General features: G+C 43.1%; 1 protein-coding gene across 1 annotated transcript in view; it reads right to left on the bottom strand.

Annotated features, from left to right (window-relative positions):
- Positions 1 to 25749, bottom strand: part of spred2b (sprouty related EVH1 domain containing 2b) — an 83702-nt gene extending 57953 nt beyond the window's left edge. Inside the window, exons 1-2 of the mRNA XM_078556507.1 lie at positions 25627 to 25749; positions 3366 to 3537 (exon numbers count right to left, since the gene is read on the bottom strand). Of these exons, the coding sequence (XP_078412633.1) occupies positions 3366 to 3537; positions 25627 to 25643 (189 nt within the window). The 5' untranslated portion in view covers positions 25644 to 25749. The remainder of the gene's footprint in view (positions 1 to 3365; positions 3538 to 25626) is intronic.
- Positions 25750 to 26366: the final 617 nt, after the last annotated feature.

The following is a 26366-nucleotide window of genomic DNA, read 5'->3' as shown; positions in this document are numbered from 1 at the left end:
ACAGCAACTCCAACTCTCATTACAGAAACATAACAGTTTAGTTAAGGTCTCGAGTAGAACGAATTATTTTTTTCACTAGGCTTTAGCCCCTTCCATACCTACCAGCCTCCTTTAACTTTGCACAAATTAACAATTTTAATGAAATATGGATGATGGGGCAAGAATCGCAGGGGGAAAAAAATGCTCACTACAGGTATTCTGCCACATGAAACCAAGCCAACAATTTTCAACATAGTTTTAATTTGGCCATTTAGCCATAGATAGAATCGAACACCAGCACCCCGCCCACCCCATAGTCCGAGCTTACACGTTGTCTGGGTTTCATTAACCGTGAATGCTCTTCAACTTATCAAACCTATTGCATAATTCCTTTCAATTACTAGTCGTTTTTTTCTTAAAGAAATAGGTTTGCAAAGTTAGAACAGTATAATTCTGCAGTAGCTTATTAAATAGCATCAGGAAGTGTATCAGTTGCAAATCAGCAAGTCAACTAACTTGTGTCCTTTCAAAGTATTAATATCAAGCTTTAATTGACAAGAGTGAACGATGAAAGGTGGCAACTATTAATAACTACCAGGTCAGAACCAACATTACAAAAGGAGCATTTTACGGGGGCGTATTGTCACTGGACTAGTAATCCAGAGGTTAATGCTTCGGGGACATGGGTTCAAATCCCGCCCCCTATGACAGGGGGTGGAATTTGAATTCAATTAATTAAAAATCTGGGATTGCAAGCTAGCCATTATTAATGGTGACCATGAAGCCATCATCGATTGTTGTAATAACCCATCTGGTTCACTAATGTCCTTTAGGGAAGGAAATCTGCCATCCTTACCCGGTCTGGCCTACATGTGACTCCAGATCCACAGCAATGTGGTTGACTCTTAGCTGCTTGCATAGGCAAATAACGCTGGCCTTACCAGTGGTGCCCATATCCCATGGGCAAATAGGAAAAAACAAGGTGAGACATAACTGAAACGTTTCCAGGTCTGAATTTCCAGTGCCACATTGTCACAGTTCTGTACTCCCGGTGTAGTGTCAAATAGGACACTGTCCCCTGTCATGGTACATGCAGCAAATATGCAAGGCTCAAATGTGACAGGTTATTCCATCAGGTGAACTTGATTTTTTTTTCCTCAATGTTTCCTTCATGTTAGCAACGGGAAAGAGTGTGACATGAAGGGGGTTTAAGAAGCAAAAAAAAAACAAAATCAATTTAGAAATACTGTAACTTAACATCTTTGGTAATTTTAACAGATTGCTCTTCCTATACTCAATTGGAGCACACTTTATGAAATGAAATGTTGCACGTAAGGGGAAGCTAGATAAACACATGGGGGAAGGAGCAGAAGGTCAGGTTAAATGAAGAGGGTGGGTGTAGGCTTGTGCAGAGCATGCATACCATTCTTTCAAAAATGGAATTTAAGAATAGTGAGAATAGAAAAATAAATCTTTATTTTATCTTCTTTATTCTTTCATGGGATGTGGGCGTCGCTGGTAAGGCCAACATTTTTTGCCCATCCCTAATTTCCCTTGAACTGAGTGTCTTGCTAGGCCATCTCAGAGGGCCGTTAAGAGTCAACCACACTGCTGTGGGTCTGGAGTCACATGTAGGCCAGACCAGGTAAGGACGGTTGGGCCAAATGGCCTGTTTCTGTGCTGCTAATTCTATGTAATTCTATGAGACGTTGACACTGGAAGATCCTCAGGTTCTTTATATTAATTGGGCTGCCTGAGAAGTGATTTTCGATTGTGGGTGACGTGGGTGCAAGCTGGGTACTAAGCGCTACATTACCATTTCCACATGCATAGTAACTCAATTACAGTCATTCTGCAATCACATGAATCCCATTTGTTCACATCATTACTGTATTATCTAAGATTAAAAGCCAAAACAAGATTTTCTTTATTTTACAATACCTACACAGAAGGAAAATTCTCTTGCAAACGTTCATACAATTTATTACCAATGACTTTGGAAATAGTTTGTGCTAGGAAACAGCTCATGAGTTGAATTTGTTTTCCAGCGCTCCTGAAACTGACAGGCAGATGGAGATGGTGAAATGGCTGGTGTGTTCAATCCTAATTATTGCCCAACACTCCAACTTAATTAAAATGAAGATCCATCACATAGTACAAACTTTTCTAATAAAGGCCAATGAACAGAAATTACTGTTTGCATGAGCAACAATATTTCCTACACGACATGGTCTTATTAGAGAGGTGACCACGTTTGTCCTGGAGTTAGATGCAATTCACCAGCATTCCATTTAGATTTGAATCCTTTAACCCAATAGAAAGCTCACAAGATACTCAGACCCTGAGTTCCTAGATTTGTTCTTCTCATTTTATGTAATTATGAACACAGAGGATGGGTAGTTGTGGGTTTACAGTTTCATTTAAAATGCGTACTGTATAATAAAATTGAACATGAAGAGGGAAACAGTACAAACAAATTATATATACGTAGAGCCTTTAATGTGATAAAACATCCTATGGTGCTTCACAGGAGTGAGTGTTATAAAATACATGACACTGAGTCGCATAAGGAGATATTAGGTGAGGTGACCAAACGTTTGGTCAAAGAGGTAGGTATTAAAAAGTGTCTTTATAAGGAGGAAAGTGAGGTAGAGAGGTGGAGAGGTTTATGGAGGGGGTTCCAGAGCTTGGAGCCCAGGCAGCCAAACGCTCGGCCACCAACAGTGGAGCGATGGAAATTAGAGGGACGTTCAAGAGGCCGGAATTAGAGCGGCGCAGATATTTCAGAGGGTTGCAGGGCTGGAGGAGGTTCCAGAGATAGGGAGAGCTGAGGCCTTGGGGGAATTTGAAAGTAAGGATGAGAATGTTAAAACCATGACTTTGTTTGACCAAGTGCCAATGTAGGTTAGTGAGCACAAGGGTGATAGGGGATCAGGACTTGGTGGGAGTGTGGAAATGGGCAGCAGAGCTTTGGATGACCTCAGGTTCACAATGGGTAGAATGTAAGAGTAAGACACATAATACCATCCCTTTGTGACTATTGGATCAATATGCTGGACCTGCTGACCTAACACCATCATAAGGATGGCAGCTCGAGGATAATATGGGTACCACCGGCAATCAGGAATGGACAGTAAGTGCTGTCAACTTTTGTGGCTTTGAACAAAAAAGTGATAAAAATGTTGCTTCAGGAGCTGCTGAATGTTGACCAAAGCAACTTGTAAAGAGGGGCAAAAGGCATATGTTGAGGTCAAATCAAAATTGGTATACATTAAGTCATAAACGATCCAAATAAATGCCTTCCTTGACTTAAAAAAAAATTCCGTTGCTGCTTAAAGACCTGGAAATGATGTATTTAGTTTCCTTACAAAAACCGCCTGACTTACCAGTTTGTCTCGAAGTCGTTCACCATGGATGAGAAAATCACTTCTCCCAGTGCCCTCTGGTTGAGTGACCTTACAGACGCCAACTCGACTGAGACCACCTCCATCTTGTGGTAACCATCCCGAGTCATCTCTGGTCATAACCACAGCTTTGACACGTACAATGTAGTTGTCACTGCAAAGGGAAACCACAGTTAGTGAAGGTTATGTTACCAATTGCAGTGTTCCATATGACCCAGAGCACCCTAAACATAAAACAAATAGATGTCACTCTTTACAACCATACGACCCATCGAGTTTCACTCAAAAAAATTCAAAGGCCTCTCACAAAGAAAAGGACATCAAAGAACAGCTCATGTAAGTCCAAACACCGGGCATGTGCTTTTCCTTCAAAAAAAAAAAAGAAAAGGAGAATGATCCCCAGCTTAGCAAAGATAAGATACACTAAACAGTCTGTCTCGTTTTAATTGGTTGCTGTTAGTTATCAAAAGGTAGCAACTTGAACAATTCTTTTTTACTTGATTCTAGGGATGTGGGCAGCATTGACAAAGTCAGCATTTGTTGTCCGTCCCCAATTACCCTCAAGAAGGCAATGGTGAATTGCCCTCTCTTGACAACTTGAGTGGCATTTAAGAGTCAACCACGTTGCGGTGGGTCTGGAGTCACATGTAGGCCAGACCGGGTAAGGACGGCAGATTTCCTTCCCTAAAAGGACATCAGCGAACCAGATGGGTTTTTAAACGACAATCCAGTAATTACATGGTAACCTACACCATCCAATGTTGAGCAATAAACAGTAATACAATGGCTGTGCCCACCCCCACCACCGCATCAATCCTGAACTATAGTTAAATCACAAGGCCAAAGGTTAATTTGCACAAACATTGCTATCAATGTCTGAAGCAGTTATAAAGTTTGAAATCTCCACCCTTTGCAAAGATTACAAGTTATTCAGGAACATACATGGGTTCTGGTACTAACAGGAATAAGGAAGCAGGAAAGGTCTGTTAGTCCCAATAGCCTTATTTCGCAGCCCACTAATATCTTAGAAGAATGAAAATGTAATTACATACATCTTTGCAAAAAAACTCAACTGTACCAAAATTAGAACGCTACGACATCAATGTCACTTCTGCGTGTTGCAGCTGTGAATTCAGCCTTTTATGTAACCTATAATACATTACTTTAGCACAATATGCTCTAGATCTGTGTGCGCTCTTCTTCCCACTGTTTTCTACTTCTCAAGCAATATCATTAGATGGTGAGTCACTGGACCAATTGTAAAATGCTGCCCATCCATCAGGATTATCCTTAGAAAATAGGCCTTTTTCGTGTAAAAACATTTAGAAGTCTTTCTTTGTAAAGCTGCTGTTGGTTTGCTATTAGTCACACAAGGTAAAGCATCCAAAGTTCAACAGTCTAATCTGCGTTGAGTGAGCTGATCTCAGCTGGGGTGGTATCAAAGGTGTTAGAATCGATCTTTAAACTGGGAGGAGAGGCAGAGATATCGACAGAGAGGAGATATGCAGTAACCAAGGCTGGAAGTGCAGCGTGGGCCCAAGCAGCCAGTCAGGAGGTGGTGGCTGTGCCCGGCTCATGATTTCATAGCTTGCTAACTCCTGGTGTCCAGGCATGCTCAAAGAGCAGTAATTTAGGCAAGGTGACAAGTATGGGCGGGGGTGGGTGGGGTGGAACCTCTAAGCTGCACCGCAACGTGGATTGGATGTAAGGAGAGAAAAATGGTGGCTGGAATGTTTTAAAAACATTATAAAGAAAGAAATAGAAAGTCTTTGGCTCATAAGAGAGTTTCATTCATTCATTTGTGGGGAGATGGTAGCATAGCGGAATAATCCAGAGACCCAGGCTAATGCTCTGGGGACCCAGCTTCATATACCACTGGTGGAATTTAAATGCAATTGATAAATCTGTATTATAAGCTAGTCTCTGTAATGGTGACCATGAAACTATTATTGCTGTAAAAGCCCATCTGGTTCACTAATGCCCCTTTAGGGAAGGAAATCTGCCGTCCTTACCTGGTCTGGCCTACATGTGACTCCCGACCCACAGCAATGTGGTTGACTCTTAACTGCCCTCTGAAACGGCCCCAGCAAGACACTCAGTTCAAGGGAAGTTAGGGATGGACGACAAATGCTGGCCTTGCCAGCGACACCCACATCCCATGAAAGAATAAAGAAAAAAAAAAAAAATCTGCATAGGATTTATGTTTCTATTCTTAAATTTTGTTTTTTTTTAAAAAGAATTTTTGTCTGTTTGCTACTTTTTTCCCCATAGGCGTCAGGTTTTGTGGTGTTATTCAGATTTTAAGAAGTGGAGACAATTTGAGCGAGAGTGGAGATCACTAGGGGAAAGATAGAAAGGTGGATTAAGTGTGGTGATGGGTTTCTAACCACACCAGTCATCATCGCTACTCAGCAACCCAAAGTTAAAAGAGACGAGGCTTACACCGCAGGAAATTACCCAGCATTTATAAAAGGGACTATACACTTTGGTGTGCGTATGTTAAGAGCATTGCAGACCAAAAGCTAAGCATTTTAGTGAGGTTGGAGGTACACAACCCTCCACCCACCCTTGCCCAAGTGCAGACAGCTTACGCACAACATTTAGGAGCCAAGAGTCCCAAATGCGCACAGGGATCAGTGCAGCTAAAACCACACTCCCCGCCAGCATGAAATAACGAGACTTCACTCGATGATAGGAGGATCTCAGGTGGAATACAGCGAGCTCAAGCAGGACACCGTGCAATGTCGGTGCACATTGATACCCCAATCTCAACTCAGGGCAGCAAAATAACCCAGTAAGCATACCTGGAGTTGTGAGCTGGGTGTGCTTCATTTGGTTGCGCTCTTGCCTTCGAGTCAGAAGGTGGCGGGTTCAAATCCCACTCCAGAGACTTGAGCACAAAATCTAGGCCGGCACTCCAGTGTGGTACCGAGGGGGGGTGCCACACTGTTGGAGGTACCGTCTTTCGGATGTGATGTTAAACCGAGGTCCTGTTTGCCCTCTCAGGTGGATGTAAAACATCCTCTCGCCCCATTTTGAAGAGGAGCTTACTCCTGGTGCCCTAACCAATGTTTATCCCTCACTCACAATCACGAGAGCAGATTATCTGGCCATTACCACATTGCTGTGTGTGTGTGGGAGCTTCCTGCGTGCAAATTGGCTGCCGTCTTTCCTACGTTACAACGGGGACTGCTCTTCTAAAAGTACTTCGTTGGCTGGGCTTTGAGACAGGGCTGAGGTTGCGAAAGGTGCTGCAGAAATGCAAACCAATCTCTCTTTCACTGGGGTGAAGAAACAGCACTGTTAAGGTGATAAAGGACAGAGTTATTTCAAGCTATACTGTTGGCAGATGCTGGACTAGTTCATAACGTAGTCCAAACTGCAAAGTCCCTTTTAGTCATCTAGTCAGCCTTCATGGAGAGCACTCAGTCAATAACTGCAAAAGTGATATCCTCAGCCAGAAGCTGCACACAAATCTTGTTGGTTTAGGATTAACTATTATGAAGGATAAAGAATTGTATTGTAAATGTAGCGAGGATGTAAAAGGCAGATTAACAGTTACAAGATAATATGGAAAAAGATAAAGGAAATCATAAAATGCTTTTAAAAAAGTGGAAGAATAATGAGACACACAGAGGGGCACAGCGGGGGAGAGAGAAGAACTGCTCAACGATGAAGGGAAAAGTCTAATTGTGGAGGATAAAGGTATATTTAATATTTTGAAATAATGGTGGAAAGGAAACGTTGGTACATTGAAGGAAGATACAGAACAACTGGTAAGAGGTAACTGTAGAAAAGGAATTAGTTTGGGACTTATCCATAGATCAAGTCATTAAGTTCCTTATGGCATGCATCCTAGGCTGCTGAGTGATACCAGCGAAAAGATTGTTGCTACTGTTCAATCCTCCAATGTGTAATTGCAAATTAAAAGATAATAAGGTTATTTATCACGCGCTTGCTTCAGAGGTTTAAAAAAGCAACATCTCAGTCATTTGACTCACCCACACTATCACTTACATAAATATTAGATACGGATGAGGGGAAAAGCAATATAATTACAATTTATGATGTCTCAGCCTCTTTTGTAGCAGGCCTGTAGTTTCTTAGATAAATTGATGCTTTAGTTGAAAGGTTTTGTAAAGCAGAGGATTTCCAGTAAGCTGCAAAACTTCCTGTAGTCAGCATTCCCCCACTCTACCGTTACCATCAACCCAGGGGTTCAACCCTGGTCAATGAAGAGTGCAGGAGGGCATGCCAGGAGCAGCACCAGGCATACTTAGAAATGAGGTATCAACCTGGTGAAGCTACAACACAGAACTACTTGCTCCTTATGCTGTTTGGTGTGCAAGTGATAGACAGAGCTAAATGATTTCACAACCAACAGATCAGATCTAAGCTCTGCGGTCCTGTCACATCCAGTCGTGAATGATGGTGGACAATTAAACAACTCACTGGAGGAGGTGGTTCCACAAATATACCACTCCTTAATGAGGGAGCCCAGCTCATTAGTGTAAAAGATAAGGCTTAAGCATTTGCAACAATCTCCAGCCAGAAGTGCCGAGTGGATGATCCATCTCAGCCTCCTCCGGAGGTCCCCAGCATCACAGATGCCAGTCTTCAGCCAATTCGATTCACTCCACGTGATGTCAAGAAAAGGCTGAAGGCACTGGATAGTGCAGAAGTTATGGGACCTGCCAATATTCTAGCAATAGTACTGAAGACTTGTGCTCTAGAACATGCCATGCCCCTAGCCAAGCTGCTCCAGTACAGCTACAACACTGGTATCTACCCAGCAATGTGGAAAGTTGCCTAGATATGTCCTGTACACAAAAAGCAGGACAAATCCAACCCGGCCAATTACCACCCCATCAGTCTACTCTCGATCACCAGTAAAGTAATGGAAGGGGTCATCAACAGTGCTATCAAGTGGCACTTGCTTAGCAATAACCTGCTTAGTTTGGGTTCCGCCAGGGCCACTCAGCTCCTGACCTTGTTACAGCTTTGGTTCAAACATGGACAGAAGAGCTGAACTCCTGAGGTGAGGTGAGAGTGACTGCCCTTGACATCAAGGCAGCATTTGACAGATTGTGGCATCAAGGAGCCCTAACAAAACTGGAGTCAATGGGGATCAGGAGGAAAACTCTCCACCGGTTGGAGTCATACCTAGCACAAAGGAAGATGGTTGTGGTTGTTGGAGGTCAGTCATCTCAGTTCCAGGACTTTAGTGTAGGAGTTCCTCAGGTTAGTGTCCTCGGCCCAACCATCTTCAGCTGCTTCATCAATGACCTTCCTTCCATCATAAGGTCAGAAGTGGGGATGTTCGCTGATGATTGCACAATGTTCAGCATCATTCACGACTCCTCAGATACTGAAGCAGTCCATGTCCAAGTGCAGCAGACATGGACAACATTCAGGCTTTGACTGACAAGTGGCAAGTAACATTCACGCCACACAAGTGTCAGGCATGACCATCTCCAACAAGAGAGAATCCAACCATCACTCCTGGACATTAACATCGCTGAATCCCCCACTATCAACATCCTGGGGGTTACCACTGACCAGAAACTGAACTGGACTCGCCATATAAATACTGTGGCTACAAGAGCAGGTCAGAGGCTGGGAATTCTGTGGCGAGTAACTCACCTCCTGACTCCCCAAAGCCTGTCCACCATCTACAAGTCACAAGTCAGGAATGTGATGGAATACTCCCCACTTGCCTGGATGAGTGCAGCTCCCACAACACTCAAGAAGCTTGACACCATCCAGGACAAAGCAGCCCGCTTGATTGGCACCCCATCCACAAACATTTACTCCCTCTGCCTCTGGTGCACAGTGGCACAGGTATGTGCCATCTACAAGATGCACTGTAATAACTCATCCAAGCATCCTTACGCAGCACCTTCCAAACCCACGATCACTTCCATCTAGAAGCACAAGGGCAGCAGACACATGGGAACACCACCACCTGGAAGTTCTCCTCCAAGCCATTCACCATCCTGACTTGGAAATATATCACCGTTCCTTCACTGTCGCTGGGTCAAAATCCTGGAACTCCCTCCCTAACAGCACTGTGGGTGTACCTACACCACATGGACTGCAGCGGTTCAAGAAGGCAGCTCACCACCACCACCTCAAGGGCAACTAGGGATGGGCAATAAATATTGGCCTAGCCAGCGACACCACATTGCATGAATGAATAAAAAAAAAACAAAGGGACATGTGAATTCTGGATGGTTGTGAATGTTCATATTTAATTAGCTATTTGCTTGAGACTTAGGATTGTCTGGAACTCAGAATCCCAAAGGGCACATGATCTGCAGTGGTCATTTTAATAAACTGGTTTGTGTTCAAAATTTTGAGAGTATTGCCAAAGTTCATAATATATTGGAAAATGACAAAGGTAAGTTAGCCATTAAGAATGACTGCATTAGTCAAGAATGACCAGTTTGATTTTGATAAAGGCAAGTTATAGTTAACAAAGTAGTTGATTTTTTTTTTCCCTGAAGTGGCTGATTGGATTGATAGAGAATGCAGCAGACATTTTAATTTTCTTTATGGTGCAAGAGTAGGTGCTGTGGAGGAGCAATTTGGGTGCCCAGGTAGGCTATAAACCAAATGCCCACATACACGAGGCTAATAGGATGTTGGCTTTAATCTCCAGGCAATTGTAACTCCAAAGTGAAGAAGTGATGCTTCAGTTGCATAGAGCCTTGACCTGGCCCATTTGGAGCAACTGCATTCAGCAGAGTGAAAGCAAGGATTAAAAGTTAAATTATGATGGCGGGTTCCATAAACTTGGCTTGTGCTCCCTGGAGTTGAGAAGGTTGGGAGCTGGTGATCTAATTGAGGTGTCTTAAACGATAAAAGAATTCAACTGCACAAGAAAAGAAGCTATTTCCCCCTGGTGGGGGTGGGGATTCAAATCAGGGGGAAAATTAGAGAGAGGCCATTGAGCAGTGAAATCAGTGAAACCTCAACCCACACAAACAGGGAGTGGAAATCTGGAATTCTCTTATCCATGTTGGGAATCATTTGAAATTTGCAATTGGAGAGTGCTAGGTTTTTTTAAAAATTGATTTTATTGAATTTTTTTTATTGAGTGCTAGATTGTTTTATTATTGTTTTCCAAGTTTTAAAGAGCCGGAACAAAATAAAAACAGAATTACCTGGAAAAACTCAGCAAGTCTGGCAGCATCGGCGGAGAAGAAATCAGTCAACATTTCGAGCCCTCATGGCCCTTCAAAATAAGGCCCTTTAAAGAGCCGGGCCTTATACAGAAACGCAAGTTATAGTTTCCCATAGTTATTACTGATTGGAGGCCTTCCTACAATGCCTGAGGAAAACAGGTTTGGTGTAAGAGCAGAAATATTTACAGTGCTCCAGCTAACAGTCTGTCAACAATAAAACCCGATGTGCTACTCCCGCCACGGCTAAACAGAGTCAACATCACGTCAGTCATCGCGAAGAAAACAGACAAGGGAGAGACTGGCTGATGGGTGCCGCACACAGAGGCCAAAAGGAAGGGAAATTTGTGCGATAGATTGATTAACACGCCCTTGAGGACCGATGCCAAAAAGGAAAGGCTTCTTCCTCCCAGTCAACCATGGATTCACTGGTTTAGAAAGCCGCCACATCAAGTGGAGCCTTGTCTACTCTGTGAGGCCTGTACACCCAAATATCTCAAAACCTGCAAACTACCATAGATAGGATAACTGGATCTCTCATTAGAATCAAGGACAGCCTTCCACATGATAATACATCGATATGACTATTCAAACTATTTTTAAAAAAAAAACTACACATCTAACAAGGAACCAAAGGCTAAGTCAGAGTTAAACTGCATTCGTGGTGAAATCGCAATGATTCCATTTTGGGTGATGCCAATTGCTCTCATTTTATGAGTGTTCTAAATGTGTCCACACGGAGAGAGAGGGAGGGTTGGAGGCGGAAGGTAAAGGGTGGGTGCACGAGAACATTTCTCAGAATGAAAGGACGTTGTCGGAATCTGTATTGGAGCCAATTTTACAAGGCACATTAATGACCTGAATTTCCGAATTTTATGGAACAACATCAACATATGGCTGAGGAAACCCATTTCCTGGTTGGATGGCGGTGGGGGGGTTAGGGAGGAGATGGAAAAGCGTGGTTAGAAAATTAAAATAAAGATTGTAGAAGACTTTAGGAAGCCGGGCAACAATAACAACTTGCATTTATATAGCACCTTTAATGTGGGCAAAGGCCCCAGAGCATTTCATAGGAGTATTATCCATCTAGTCCCATTACCGTGTCTTTTCTTTATCAAATATTTATTCATATCCCCTTCTGAAGCCAATTATGAATTCTGCTTGGCATTCGCTTCTTATCACTGCTTAAGAAAATATCTCCCAAAACATCCCCCCTTGTGGTTTTGATCATTTTAAGCCCTATTGTTATTCACTCGCTGGCAAGCAACTTTAAACAACTGCATTAGGTCTCATTTTAACCGTTCCTGTCATAATGAAAAGGGCCTCAAGTTTCGATAAGTTTTATAAATAAAACCTCTCATCCCTGTATCAGTGGGTGAATCCCTCTCCACTGCACTATGGCCTTGACATTTTGCCTGAAGTAAAACAGCCCAAAGTTAATAATCCGTTTTAAACTATGTTTAAAAGGGCCAGTTAATGGGGAAGTCGATACAATGCTAGGGCAGATACATCTTGAGGTTTTCAATGTACACCCCACGCCCATTTTTTGTCAAAGTAACAACTATAAACCTCTCAATTATTTTTCTGCAATTGAAAACTGTGCTTCTTCTGACTGCACAGGTGAAAATCTGATCTAGGAACCTAATCGAGACAAATTGGGACTGATTCGGGATCAGACAACTATCCTTAAAATATACAAAAAAAAGCGAGGCACTGGAACAAATATGCAAAGACCAACACAGCCCGGTTATACTCTGAGAAAGTAGTAAGCAGAAACTGTAAAATGACGTAGAGGCTGGTTTTCAATGTCAGAAGCCTCCTTTCTGCCTTAAGGAACTTTACTAACATTTCAAAATTAAATTAAAGCCGAACCTCAGACACTTATTCAACCGCTGGCCTTTTGTATTGAGAAAGGGCTTTATAAACGTATAACATGCATCAAAATAAACAAACTGAAACCCGTTTTGGGCTGGAGGAGCTTCATGTTTAATACAAGGTTGGCCTTCCAACTGCTACTCCTGCCGCTTCACAGAATCACAGGGCAGAAGAGGCCATTCGGCCCATCGAGTCTGCACTGACACGCGAGAAACACCTGACCTATTGACCTAATCCCATTTACCAGCACTTGGCCCATAGCCTTGAACATTATGACGTGCCAAGTGCTCATCCAGGTACTTTTTAAAGGATGTGAGGCCTCAGCACTTCTTCAACTGTCCTACATCGTGTGTGCTGTTAATGCTTGCACGGTAACTGCCTTAAACTGGAAATTCGAATAGCTGCCAAAGCTCAAATTAACTACATATTGCACACAATGTCCCTGTTTCAAATAGTAAATTATTTTTAGTTGCTTTACTGCAATGAAGTGTCCTGTAATAAGCAGAGACAGGATCAGGTGATGCTGACTGATGGGAGCTATTGGCTCAGGGCCTGGAGCCATAATATGGATTATTATAAGGAGTGTACTAGCTGGTAAAGACATTTTTTTAATGACAAAGTAACATGTGCACAGCTCGACAAAACACTGGACAGTTTCACACAAAAGGTTTCCAATCCAGCACCATGACAATAACTTAGTGATCAGTTCTGCAGAATAAATCATATGTATGCAGACTCTTGTGCAACAGTGAATGACCACGAGCGTAGCACTTCTGATCATTAAAAATCAGAGTTTAAATTTTGTATTAACACTTTTCTCCAAAGTACAGCGGCTTGAATGGCGGGGGGGGGGGGGGAAGAAACCCATTCATAAAAATGAGAACACGATAAGAGTGTAACACAAGGAGAAACCAACACCAGTTGCAAGAATTTCAACACAGTCACAAAGGTTCAGCCTTATCACTGGGAGACAAAATAAATGTTTTGCACCCTGTACAGTCCATGGAATCACTGACCAATGACAAATTAAAACCCAAGGCACTTTTAGCACACATTAGATAATGGTGCAAAAATAATCCAGACGTGTTTGAATACGTTGGGTTCCACTTTACAAATCACACTGTCATACCACATCTGCGAGGGCCATTCAATGAATCAACTTTTCTTTAGACTTTGGATTACATGCGTTTCTTTATAAAAAGTAAAGGGTGTGAAGAGGGAGGATGTGAGAAATGAAGTGAGCACCCTTGTGTGGCTGACTGAGAAAAGGAAGGCCTGATGCATGATATCCCTTTGCGTCATCAAGAGGTGTTGCTCCATGGTAAGATGGGAGAAATCGGAAGAATGAGGAGGTGCTCGAGAGAGAGTAGCATTTGGCACACGAGGAGGCTGCTCGCAGAGGGGGGTGGACAGGAGGGCTAGGAATGCTTTAATGAAGTCAATGGGTTTTAGTATCTAATTGGTACGACATGATATTCAACGCACATTTATAACACCCACAATTTCCTACATTAGACATTTAATATATAAAAAAAATGTGTACTCACCTACAAAAGTGGATTTGTTTTTGATTTTTGGAAACAATTATCTAGCAGGATAGAGCGAACATAGGCAGGAGTAGGCCATACCACCCCTAGCTCCAGCCTTCAATAAGATCATGGGTGAACATCTATCACAATTCCACTTTACTGCCAAATCCCTCGATTCCCTTAGTGCCCAATACCAATCGATCTCGGTCTTGAAGATACTCAACAACTGAGCATCCAACTCTCTGGGGTGGGTGGGGGAGGAGCGGGTAGAGAATTCCAAAAATTCACAACCCTCTGCGTGAAGAAATTTCTCCTCACGTCAGTCCCACATGGCCTTATTCTCAACCTATGTCCCCTCATTCCAGACTCTCCAGCCAGGGGAGAAAGCCACCTCTCAGCATCCACTGTCAACTCTTCTAAGGATTTTATACATGTCAAGGAGATCACCTCTAACTCTTCTAAATGCCAGAGACTATAGGCCTATTCTATTTAATCCAGAGTGAAGGCTGATCCAAAAAAACTTTTTTTAATAGGCAGACATGTTTCAAATTCCACCTCAGCATACCACAATAGATTGAATAAGAAGTCCAATAGGATGTTAAATAAAAGGATCCACTATTGCATAGAGCAACAAATCATTCACCATTGGCACCTAATCCCAGAACCAAGGAGGAAAATGGTAACATTACTAACAAAACGCATGAAGCACCATTTTTCCCTAATAATCACTGCTTGAACTCACTAACAAACAAAAAGATGACTAGAATAAAATATCAATTTTAAATGTTGCAGTCCTGTTTATATTTAGAACAGACTTCCTGATCGATCATCTAGGATTGAACGTTTTACACTGAGGTCAGAACTCAGGCATTTAAAACACTTTCTGGTTCGTCATTTAATCTTATTATGCTTCATTTAATAAGCAATATTTATTGTGAGGGTGGCTGGTAAAGAGAAAGAATACACTGAAAGATACAGTCACAAAATAAACCTTTTCATCCCTTTCAAAATACTTTTTTTCATTGGGATTCATGAACAGGGACTCTTTTCTGGTGCCACATTCACAGGGGAAAGGCACATTAGTCAGTCAAAACTGCCCAAATGGAACATCAACTAAACAGGGGAAAAGTATAAAAAGACAGAAGCATAACGTTGTTTAAACAAATAATATTTCATTGGTAAAGTTCTTGAAAATGCATTTAATTCGCGTTTGCAGTTCAATTCCTCGTAATCGCTTATGAATTTTCTCTTCATTACGGCCTTTCTCCAGTGACTTTGTCACTTTGAATTCAGGGTTGGCACGAGGACTTACTCTCTTTGCGTTTCAGAGAAAACGATGGCATTGAGCAAAGCTAGACTGTCCTCGGTGCAATGGACACAGGTAACTGTCAAACTGACAAAGGCTGCTGCCAGGCTGGCTTTAGGATCAGTGTTCACAGCTTCACAACACAATCAGAATCACCATCCAACAGAATGTGCACACTTGCCCAACAGTCTACCTCAAGTGGATGTCCTAGAAGCCAGTAGCTGCTTTCCTGAGCCTCCAGCTGTTCACCTGTTAGGCTCCGTACTTATCTGTGGAAGACACCCGACACTAGGAGTGTCACCTAACTCCTTTTCCGAGTTCTCTCCCCGTTTAGAAAATCTATACAATTCCAAATCCTACAACACTCAGCTTCATGGTCAATGCAGAATCAAATCATTCTGATCCACTAGATGACAAAACTTTGAGAATTTTAAAATGGATCTATTTATGAAAACTAAACACCACAGTTTTAAGACATTTTTCAAGGCTACACAAGGCTTGTCACAGAATATCTAAAAATAGAAAGATGTTAATATGCATACAGTCATAAACTGAAGACATGTCAAGTTATTTGCAATAGGCAGGAAGTGTGAAGAGGAGAAAATGCCAGTTTACTTTTAATATATCTGTTCTCTTTGAAAAAGAAGGGTTTACAGCACAGGAACAGGTCATTCCATAGAACCATAGAAAAGTTACAGCACAGAAGGAGGCCATTCGGCCCATCTTGTCCATGCCAGCCTGAGGACAACCAGGTGCCCTTTCTAGTCCCACCTTCCTGCACCCGGCCCATAGCCCTGCAGATTACAGCACTTAAGGTGTAGATCCAGGTACTTTTTAAAAGAGTTTAAAGTTTCTGCCTCTACCACCAACTTGGGCAGTGAATTCCAGACACCCACTACCCTCTGCGTTAAAAAAGTTCTTCCTCATGTTCCCCCTACACCTTCTGCCACTTATCTTGAATCTATGTCCCCTGGTTCTAGAATTCTCCATCAAGAGAAACAATTTTATCCTGTCCACTCTATCTATTCTCTTCATAATTTTGTACACCTCAATCAAGTCACCTCTCAGCCTTCTTTGCTCTCAGGAAAATAACCCCAACCTATCCAATCTCTCCTCATAGCTACACTTTTCTAACCCTGGCAACATTCTTGTAAACCTCCTCTGCACTCTCTCCAGAGCTATTACGTCCTTCCTGTAATGTGGTGACCAGAGCTGCACACAATACTCCAGTGGCCTCACTAGTGTTTTATACAAATCCAACATTATATCCTAACTTTTATATTCTATACCTCAGCCTAACTATGCTGGTGTTTGAGCTTGCCGTGATCCTTCTCCCACACTACTTCATCTGACTGTACCTAAAATCTTTGTTTTCTCCACATTCTATCCTCTTTTTATAATTTTTTGCACAATTTCATGAACTGCTCAGTTTCTCTTCACCTTTTTGTAGGTTCCACTCCTATTTCTCTTACCACTGGAACAAAAGGACTGTTAACTAATGCCACACCTGGAGGAATTTGGAGTGTGTGTGTGTGAGACACTGGTAGCAGGTGACACTGTCCCACCTTCAGGTAAGGCTGCGCAGCCCATGCCTTGCCCTAAGAATTGAAACATCACTTGCCCCGGTAAACAGAACATTCTAGAACATTAGTTGTAAAGCACATTAAGCCACTTACAGTTTGGCTGATGGTTTTCCTCCCCAATCAGTAATTATTATTTTGCCGGCCACTGTTACAATGGACTTGGAATCTCGATAGCTTATTCTGCTAATTAAAACTGCCTCGTCTTTTCCTGAGTGGTTGATCCATCTTGGCCTCCTCCGGAGGTCCCCAGCATCACGGATGCCAGTCTTCAGCCAATGCGATTCACTCCAAGTGACATCAAGAAACGGCTGAAGTCACTGGATACTGCAAAAGCTATGGGTCCGACAATATTCTGGTAATAGTACTGAAGACTTGTGCTCCAGCACTTGCCCTAGCCAAGCTGTTCCAGTACAGCTACAACACTGGCATCTACCCAGCAATGTGGAAAATTGCTCAGGTATGTCCTGCACACAAAAAGCTGGACAAATCCAACCTGGCCAATTACTACCCCATCAGTCTACTATCGATGGAAGTGGTCATCAACAGTGCTACCAAGTGGCACTTGCTTAGCAATAACCTGCTCACTGACGCCCAGTTTGGATTCTGCCAGGGTCGCTTGGCTCCTGACCTCACTACAGCCTTGGTTCAAACATGGACAGAAGATTATTAGTTAGTCACTGGCAACTACTAAACTTCATTAATTTAAAATTACATGCAGGAACCTTTAGATATCCTCCCCCCATCCCTTTCAATTCTAGCGGCAATCACCCAGCCAATCGACAAGACTATAGTGTGCCAGTGACCCAACACAATGCCTTTGAGGAAGATTAACAAGTGTGCAACTTGATTTTAAAGTGGAGAAAAATCTGGCAGAATGGGTTAATGAGCATCGCCAAATGGTCATATTACTACCCACGGAGCCGCCTGACTGTACACTCTCAGAGAAGGGAAGAAAGATGATATTTCAGAATTCTAAGTCAGTGCCGATGGTGCAAAAGATTCACGAAAAGGCATCGTTTAGTACTCCATCTGAAAACAAACATTCCACAGCATCCGCCACCTGAACTCAACAATAACTTCACCGTTTTTCTGTGTTGGAAAACGGCGAGAGTGACGGTTCCTCTGGGGAGTGCAGCCACGCTCATGGCACTGTGAGTGGCTCAGCTGCACCGGGTGGCGGGGGGGGAGAGGGGAAGAGCAATTGTGGTAGGAGGCTCAATAGTAACAGGAACAGACAGGCATTTCTGCAGCCGTAGACGTGACTCCAGGATGGTATGTTGCCTCCCTGGTGCCAGGGTCAAGGATTTCACTGAACGGTTGCAGGGCATTCTATAGGGGGAGGGCAAACAGATGGAGATCGTGGAGCATATTAGTACCAACAACATAGGTAGGAGGAGGGATGAGGTCCCGCATGCAGAATGGAGGAAGCAGATTAAAAAACAGGACCTCAAAGGTAGTAATCTCTGGATTACTTCCGGTGCTAGTAAGTATAGAAATAGGAGGTTAGTCCAGATGAATGTGTGGCTGGAGAGATGGTGCAGGAGGGAGGGCTTTAGATTTCTGGGACATTGGGATCGTTTCTGGGGGCGGTGGGACCTGTACAAGGTGGACGGGCTGCACCTGAACCGGAATGGGACCAACAACCTTGCGGGGAGGTTTGCTAGTGCTGTTGGGGAGGGTTTAAACTAACTCAGCAGGGGGATGGGATCCTGAGAGGAGGTTCAGCAGGGGGAGATGCACAGCCAAAATTAGGAGAGAGAGCAAGTGAGTCTGGAAGGCATAGAAATTATAGGCCAGTTAAGACACAAGGGAGCTTGGCAAGGTTGGATGGTATTTATTTTAATGCAAGGAGCCTGATGAATAAGGCAGATGAGTTGAGGGCACAAATTAACACATGGAAATATGGTGTCGTTGCTGTCAAAGAGACATTGTTGAGAGAGGGGCTGGATTGGCAGCTTAATATTCAAGGATATAGGGTCTTCAGGCGAGACAGGGAAGGAGGTAAAAGAGGGGGTATCGCAATATTGATCAAGGAATCAATTACAGCAGTAAGGAGGGATGACATTTTAAAAGGCTCCTCAAATGAAGCCATATGGGTAGAACTGAAAAACAAAAAAGGAGCAATCACGTTGCTGGGTGTGTACTATAGGCCCCCAAACAGTCAGAGAAATAGAGCAGATATGTAGACAAATTTCAGAGAAGTATCAAAACAATGGGTAGTAATAGTGGGGGATTTCAACTTCCTCAACATTAACTGGGTTAGTCATAGTGTGATAGATTTAGAGGGAGCGGAATTCTTAAAATGCATCCAGGAGAGCTTTTTAAGCCAGTACTTAGAAGGTCCTAGAAGAGAGGGGGCGGTCCTGGACTTAATTTAAGGGAATGAAGCTGAGTAAATGGTAGAGGTATCAGTGGGGGAGGAGCATTCTGCAGATAGTGATCATAATCCGTTGGATTCAAGGTTGTTATGGAAAAGGACAAGGATGGGCCAGAAGTCAGAGTTCTAAATTGGGGGAAGGCTGATTTTAATAAGATCAGACATGATTTGGCCAGAGTGGACTGGGAGCAGCTACTTTTAGGTAAATCTGCGTCAGAGCAGTGGGACTCATCCAAGAAGGAAATAGGGAGAGTACAGGGCCAACATATTCCAGTAAAGACAAAGGGCGGGATCAACAAATCCAGGGAACCCTGGATGTTGAGGGATCTACAGGATAGGGTAAAGAGAAAAAGGGAGGCTTATGGCAGATACAGAGGGCTCAAAACAGCAGAAGCCCTAGAGGAGTATATAATGTGTAGGGTGGGGTGGGGGGGACTTAAAAAGGAAATTAGGAAAGCAAAATGGGGGTATGATAAAAGATTGGCAGGTGAAATAAAGGAAAATCCAAAGTTATTTTACAAGTACATTAAGAGTAAGAGGATAACTAGGGAAAGAATAGGCCCATTAAGGATCATAGTGGTAATTTGTGTGTGGAGCCGGAATACATAGGTAAGGTTCTAAATGAATACTTTGTGTCGGTGTTCACAAGTGAGAGGGATGACGTGGGTATGGAAATCAGGCAGAGGGACTGTGATATAATTAAAGAAATTAGCATAGAAAGGGAGGAGGTTCGAAGTGGTCTGGCAGGCTTAAAAGTAGATAAATCTCCAGGCCTGGATGAAATGTATCCCAGGCTGTTGAGTGAGGCAAGGGAGGAGACAGCAGAGGCGCTGGCAATAATTTTCAATATCTCTCTGGCCACAGGAGAGGTGCCAGAGGACTTGGAGGACAGCCAATGTGGTACTGTTATTCAAGAAGGGAAGAAGGGATAAACCAGGGAACTACAGGCCAGTCAGTCTAATCTCAGTGGTAGGGAAACTATTGGAAGCAATTCTGAGGGACGGAATTAATCTACACTTGGAGAGGCGGGGATTAATCAAGGACAGTCAGCATGGTTTTGTTAAGGGGAGGTCATGTCTGACCAATTTGATTGAATTTTTCAAAGAGGTGACCAGGTGTGTAGATGAGGGCAATGCATTTGACGTAGTCTACTTGGACTTCAGCTAGGCTTTTGATAAGGTCCCGCATGGGAGACTGATAACTATGGTAAGGGACCATGGGATCCAAGGCAATTTGGCAAATTGGATCCAGAATTAGGTGGGTGGCAGGAAGCGGAGGGTGATGGTCGAGGGTGTTTTTGTGGCTGGATGCCTGTATCCAGTGGGGTCCCACAGGGATTGGTGTTGGGTCCCTTGCTGTTTGTGTATATATAAACGATTTAGACTTGAATGTAGGAGAGTTGATCAGTAAGTTCGCGGATGACAGGAAATTGGTGGGGTGGTAAATAGTGAGGAGGATAGCCTAGATTGCAGGAGGATATAGATGGGCTGGTCAGGTGGGCTGATTAGTGGCAAATGGAATTTAATCCAGATAAGTGTGAGGCGATGCAATTGGGCAGGACAAACAAGGCACGGGAATACACGATGCATGGTAGGACCCTGGGAAGTACCGAGGATCAGAGGGACCTCGGTGTGCATGCCCACCAGTCTCTTAAGGTAGCAGGACAGGTAGATAAGGTGGTTAAGAAGGCATATGGGATACTTGCTTTATTAGCCGAGGCATAGAATATAAGAGCAGGGAGGTTATGCTGTAACTGTATAAAACACTAGTTAGGCCACAGCTAGAGTATTGCGTGCAGTTCTGGAATCTGCATTATAGGAAGGATGTGATTACACTAGAGAGAGTGCAGAGGAGATTTACCAGGATGTTGCCTGGGCTGGAGAGTTTTAGTTATGAGGAGTGATTGGATAGACTGGGGTTATTTTCCCTGTAGCAGAGGAGATTGAGGGGGGACATGATTGAGGTGTATAAAATTGGGGAGCATAGATAGGGTAGAGAGGAAGGAGCTTTTCCCCTTGGTGGAGGGATCGATAACCAGGGGGCATAGATTTAAGGTAAGGGGCAGGAGGTTTAGAGGGGATGTGAGGAAGAAGTTTTCCACCCAGAGGGTGGTGGGAATCTGGAACTCACTGCCTGAAAGGGTGGTAGAGGCAGAAACCCTCATAACATTTAAGAAGTATTTGGATGTGCACTTGCGATGCCATGGCATACAAGGCTATGGGCCTAGTGCTGGAAAATGGGATTAGAATAGTTAGGTACTTGTTTGACTGGTGCAGGCATGATGAGCTGAAGGGGCCTTTTTCTGTGCTGAAGACCTCTATGAATCTATGACTATAAATTCCACTGATTCATCATCCACATTGAGAGAAGAACATGTACTTTAAAAAAATATTCTTTCATGGGATGCGGGTGTTGCTGGCAAGGCCAGCACTTGTTTCCTAATTGCTGTTGAACTGAGTGGCTTGCTAGGCCATTTCAGCGGGCAGTTGAGAGTCAACCACATCGCTGTGGGTCTGGAGTCACACGTAGGCCAGACCAGCTAAGGACAGCAGATTTCCTTCCCTAAAGGACATTAGTGAACCAGATGGGTTTTTACAACAATCGAGGATAGTTCCATGGTCACCATTACTGAGACTAGCTTTATATTCCATATTTACGAACTGAATTTAAATTCCACCAGTTGCCATGGTGGGTTCGAACCTGTGTCCATAAAAAGCATAGAACCATAGGAAAGTGGTTCTGTGTCCCCAGAGCATTAGCCTGGGTCTCTGGATTACTCGTCCAGTGACATTACCACTATGCCACTGTCTCCCTTGGTCTTGGTTGGGTATATGAATGAAACACTGACGAACTTTGACATGCCAGCAAACGAGGCTGTTACCAAGAAAAAACCATCCTCATGAAGATCACTGGCCAAGAGAAGACAAGGTTCACAGTGGTTCCATCTTGTATGGTGGATGTGACAAAATTAAAGCTAATAGTGATATTCAAGCACAAACTCTCCCCAAAGAGAAATTTCAGAAAGACATTGTCACCCACGTTCCTGAGGAAGGCTGGATGGATGAAAACGATTGCAAGAAATGGATCAAGGAAGTGTGGGATTTCAGACCAGGAGGACGACATGCTCATCTGGGGCATGTTCAAATCCCACCACGTCGATGATGGAGTCCAGGATCTGAGATCAAACAACACCGATTTTCCCTGTGGTTTTCCAATGTTGTTCTGCCCTTGGATGTGTGTGTGTAAGGAAACCTCTTCAGGTCAGGATCCGAAAGATATGGAACAATCGGATGCTGGAAGGTGAGAAAACATTCGCTAAGGGTGGAAAGATGTGAGCACCTTCACTATCAACATTGTGTCAATGGGTCACAGATGCACGGAATTAACGTAATCCCAATACTGTCAACAAATCATTTCTAAAATGTGGAATGTTTAATGCGTTTGACGATACCTAGGACAATTATTGTGGAATGCCGGAGTTACTAACGATGATGATGAAGAAGCTGAGGAAGATTCATATGATGTTATACATACAGGCTTTTGGGATGAATTCACATGATGATCAGAGCGATTTTGAAGGATTTGAACGTGAAGTGTTGCAGTTAATTTGTTATATATCTATACTGCTTTGTCTTACGAGGAAATGTTACACAAACAGGGCTGGTTTGCACTGGAGTTTAGAAGAGTGAGGGGTGACTTGATTGAAGTATAAAAGATCCTGAACGGTATTGACAAGGTGGATGTGGAAAGGATGTTTCCTCTTGTGGGTGAGTCCAGGACCAGTGGGCACAGTTTTAAAATTAGGGGTCGCCCTTTTAGGACAGAGATGAGGAGAATTTTTCTTCTCTGAGGATTGAGAGACTTTGGAACTCTCTGCCTTAGAAGGCAGAGCCCACTGAATATTGTTAAGGCAGAGATAGATAGATTCTTGTTAGGCAAGGGAATCAAAGGTTATCGGGGATAGATGGAAACGTGGAAATCGAAACACAAACAGATCAGCCATGATCTTACTGAATGGCGGAGTAGATGTGAGGGGCTGAATGGCCTACTCCTGCTCCTATTGCAGAGTTAGATAATTAATATGAATTCTTTAGCGTTGCTGGTTTCTGCTTTATTCCGTTGGTCATTTTTGGATTTGACTGCGTGCATGTATGTCAACCCCCTGAAAGCAGCTGACCCCGTGACTTTTAGCCTAAAACGTTGGTTTGAAAAATTTGACTTTTACACGAGTATATACAGGAGATCCCTTGGGAGAACACCAAAGACAAAACAGCAACGAGAAAGACAGCTCTTCAGAAATGTTATTGCAATCATTTCCACACCCAAACTGATAGCTACCACTTTTCAAACAAAGAAAATGTCGCATTCAAAATGCCATACCATAAAATAGCAAAGAACATCCAGTGGCACATTCCATCACATTTCTGCAACTCTTATACCAGTAGAAATTGAAGCAGCCTTTGTTAATCCCAGATCAAAACTTGCTGACTTCTTAATTATCTCTTAAAAAGCCTTCAATCTCTCTGCCTTCTTCCGGTTCCCCAAGGTTGACACAAAGCAGGATCACAAAAAAAAGAGAGTTTTTACCCAACAGGATAGCAGTAAGCCTTTCCTCAAAGTTCAACCATGCACTAGACTGAGGAGCCTCAGCTCATTAGATACACAGGCTAAACATATCATACAACAGATGCTGGCCACGATATCTATAATACAAGCCATTAAAATAAAAGCAGCAAGCCTCTCGTGTAAACAAAAGAAAAGGCTTTTCAAATCTGAAACTTTCCAGGTATCAAAGGCATTAAACTCCTTGACCCTTCGCTTCCCTCAGCCATACAACCACTCATCTTAATACACAATTATAGAAAAGCCTCCTCTGTTCTCCATTTACATTTTCGCCAATAACTTGTTCCTCACCAATAATTCTGCACCAGAATCAAACATCGAGCCAACTGAACAGTTAGAATGTCAGGTCAGTGCAAGTTTTCACAGCGCAACGTTCCTGTCCGTGGTTTAACCATGTAACATTTCTCAAACTAAACTGTTCAATTTTGAGCCTGGTTTTGGATCAAAACCAAAAATTAAAGCTAGTGAGCAGCAATGAATTGACTCTGCTCCAAGTTCCACTCACTCAAAATAACCAGGTTCCAAACCAAGCTGTTCACTACTCGCTTTGAGGTCTTGTTGCTCCTTCAACTTAACCAGGCAGAGACAGGACATTAATTAGAACTAGTGTTTCTTGTGTGGGAAACATACATGTCTGCCTGATGACTATTTAAGCAGCCAGTGATTGACAGGGTTGGAGGCAGGGAAGCTTGCAGGTTCCCAGTGACTTCATCTCAAGCATTTAAATATGGGAAAGTGCTCCGTTTGAGATGTTAAACCCCTCCCCAATCAAGCAAGTTTGTAACCCTCAGGCATGCCAATGTGAAAAGAACTTGCGCTTTTATAGGTAGGTCTGGTGACCTCAAACCAAAACAAATCCTGACCTTACAGCAAATGTTCAAAATCATTGAACCATTCTAGGCTACACGATTCTAGGCTACACAATTCTAGACTAGCATATGCACAGTGCATGTAAGTACAATAGGTTTGTGTATGTACGGGTCAGGAAGAGGTGAAGAGAAGAGCAGGATGCGAAAAGATGAACTTAGCTCTAAAAGAGCTCCCCTTTAGTTTTTTTTTTACAATTTCTATTTACAGGCAAACATTTGAACAATCCAACAAACAAATATACAACATCAGGTGATTATAAATCAAGTCTCTGAGGTGCTCTCCTTTTACGGCTAGAGTGGCGCAACTCTACCACTGGAGGTTCCTCAACGGGATTGACAGGGTCTGGAACTGCAGCCTGAGACACATCATCTGAACTTGGTAATTCAGGATTTGACAACTCTTCAGAGACACTTTGCATGTCTATTCTAGGTCGATCAGGTGCCTCAGGAATTGACGGTTCAACATTAATCACAGTTGATAGCTGGAATGTCTCTCTGGCACGAATATGATCTACGTGCCTTCAGAGTATTCTATCACCCACTTGTACTTGGTAAGATAGCGGACCAGCCTGTGAAACAATGACTCCAGGAGTCCAACAGGGTCCACTATCAAACTGTGTGAAGCCACTGTACTCAAAGGATAGGAAAAGTAATTTTACTGCTCATTTTTATGGCGCAGTTAGCAACATGCAACAGCACACAACAGACTCTAATTATTGTATTGCTTCCCCTTACCCCCTTTCAAAGAGACACACAAGTGAGAAGAGTCATCAATCTCCAAAATGAAATATAATGGAATTTGCCCTCACAGACCCAAGGAGGAACCCAGTGCAAGTCAAAACAGAGCAAATGCAATAGGGCCGACTCTTCAATAAAATTTAATAACCAGGTGCTTACCTCTCATCATGGATCATTTTGAACCTTGAAGCATCACGGCAAGAACACTGTGCCTTCAGCACAAAGTGTCACATCATCTCACACAATCAGAACCCACGCTAGTGTCTTTCACTAGGTTCTGCACCAAACCACGGAGTTTTGACCGGAGCATTTTCAGCTTATGATTCAACCTTTCTTCAGAAATTCATCACATTGATGCAGATGAGTCATTTAAGGTTCAGTCTGCATTTGCAGACCTACAATTCCCTTATGTCATATTCATATCCTGCCTCTCCGGCAAAGAAACGTGGGGGCTGGAGAAATACTGGCAGGATAAAAATCCAGGATCAAATCCGACAATTCCCTTCTACTGCTAAAAAAAAAATAAAGTATTCCTTTATAAATTGATACAAGCCTTATTACTCAACATTTTATGATCTAAAAAAAATGTGGCCCAATAATTCTACTAACATGACTCAATGCAAACACAGTTGAAAGGCTGTGCTTAACGTATGCAGAAACACTCCACCCACTAAAATGGCAAAACTATTCCAACATACAAATTGGCACGGTTCGATTCTGTCTCAACTGAAGAAACTGACCCCCCAAGGACAAGCTTAAAACCAGAAAAGGCTAATTGGTTCAGTTTGCCACTCAATGTACAAATATCCAAATATACTGACCCTCCTGCCACTCCCCGCACTGCTCCCTTCACCACCCAAGATCTGTACAGTCCCTTTGCCAAACTCATGCCGGTCAGC

The sequence above is a fragment of the Cetorhinus maximus genome, chromosome 14 (genome assembly GCF_964194155.1).
Source record: "Cetorhinus maximus chromosome 14, sCetMax3.hap1.1, whole genome shotgun sequence".
Lineage (NCBI taxonomy): Eukaryota > Metazoa > Chordata > Chondrichthyes > Lamniformes > Cetorhinidae > Cetorhinus > Cetorhinus maximus.
This window is presented reverse-complemented; position numbering and strand designations above follow the sequence as displayed.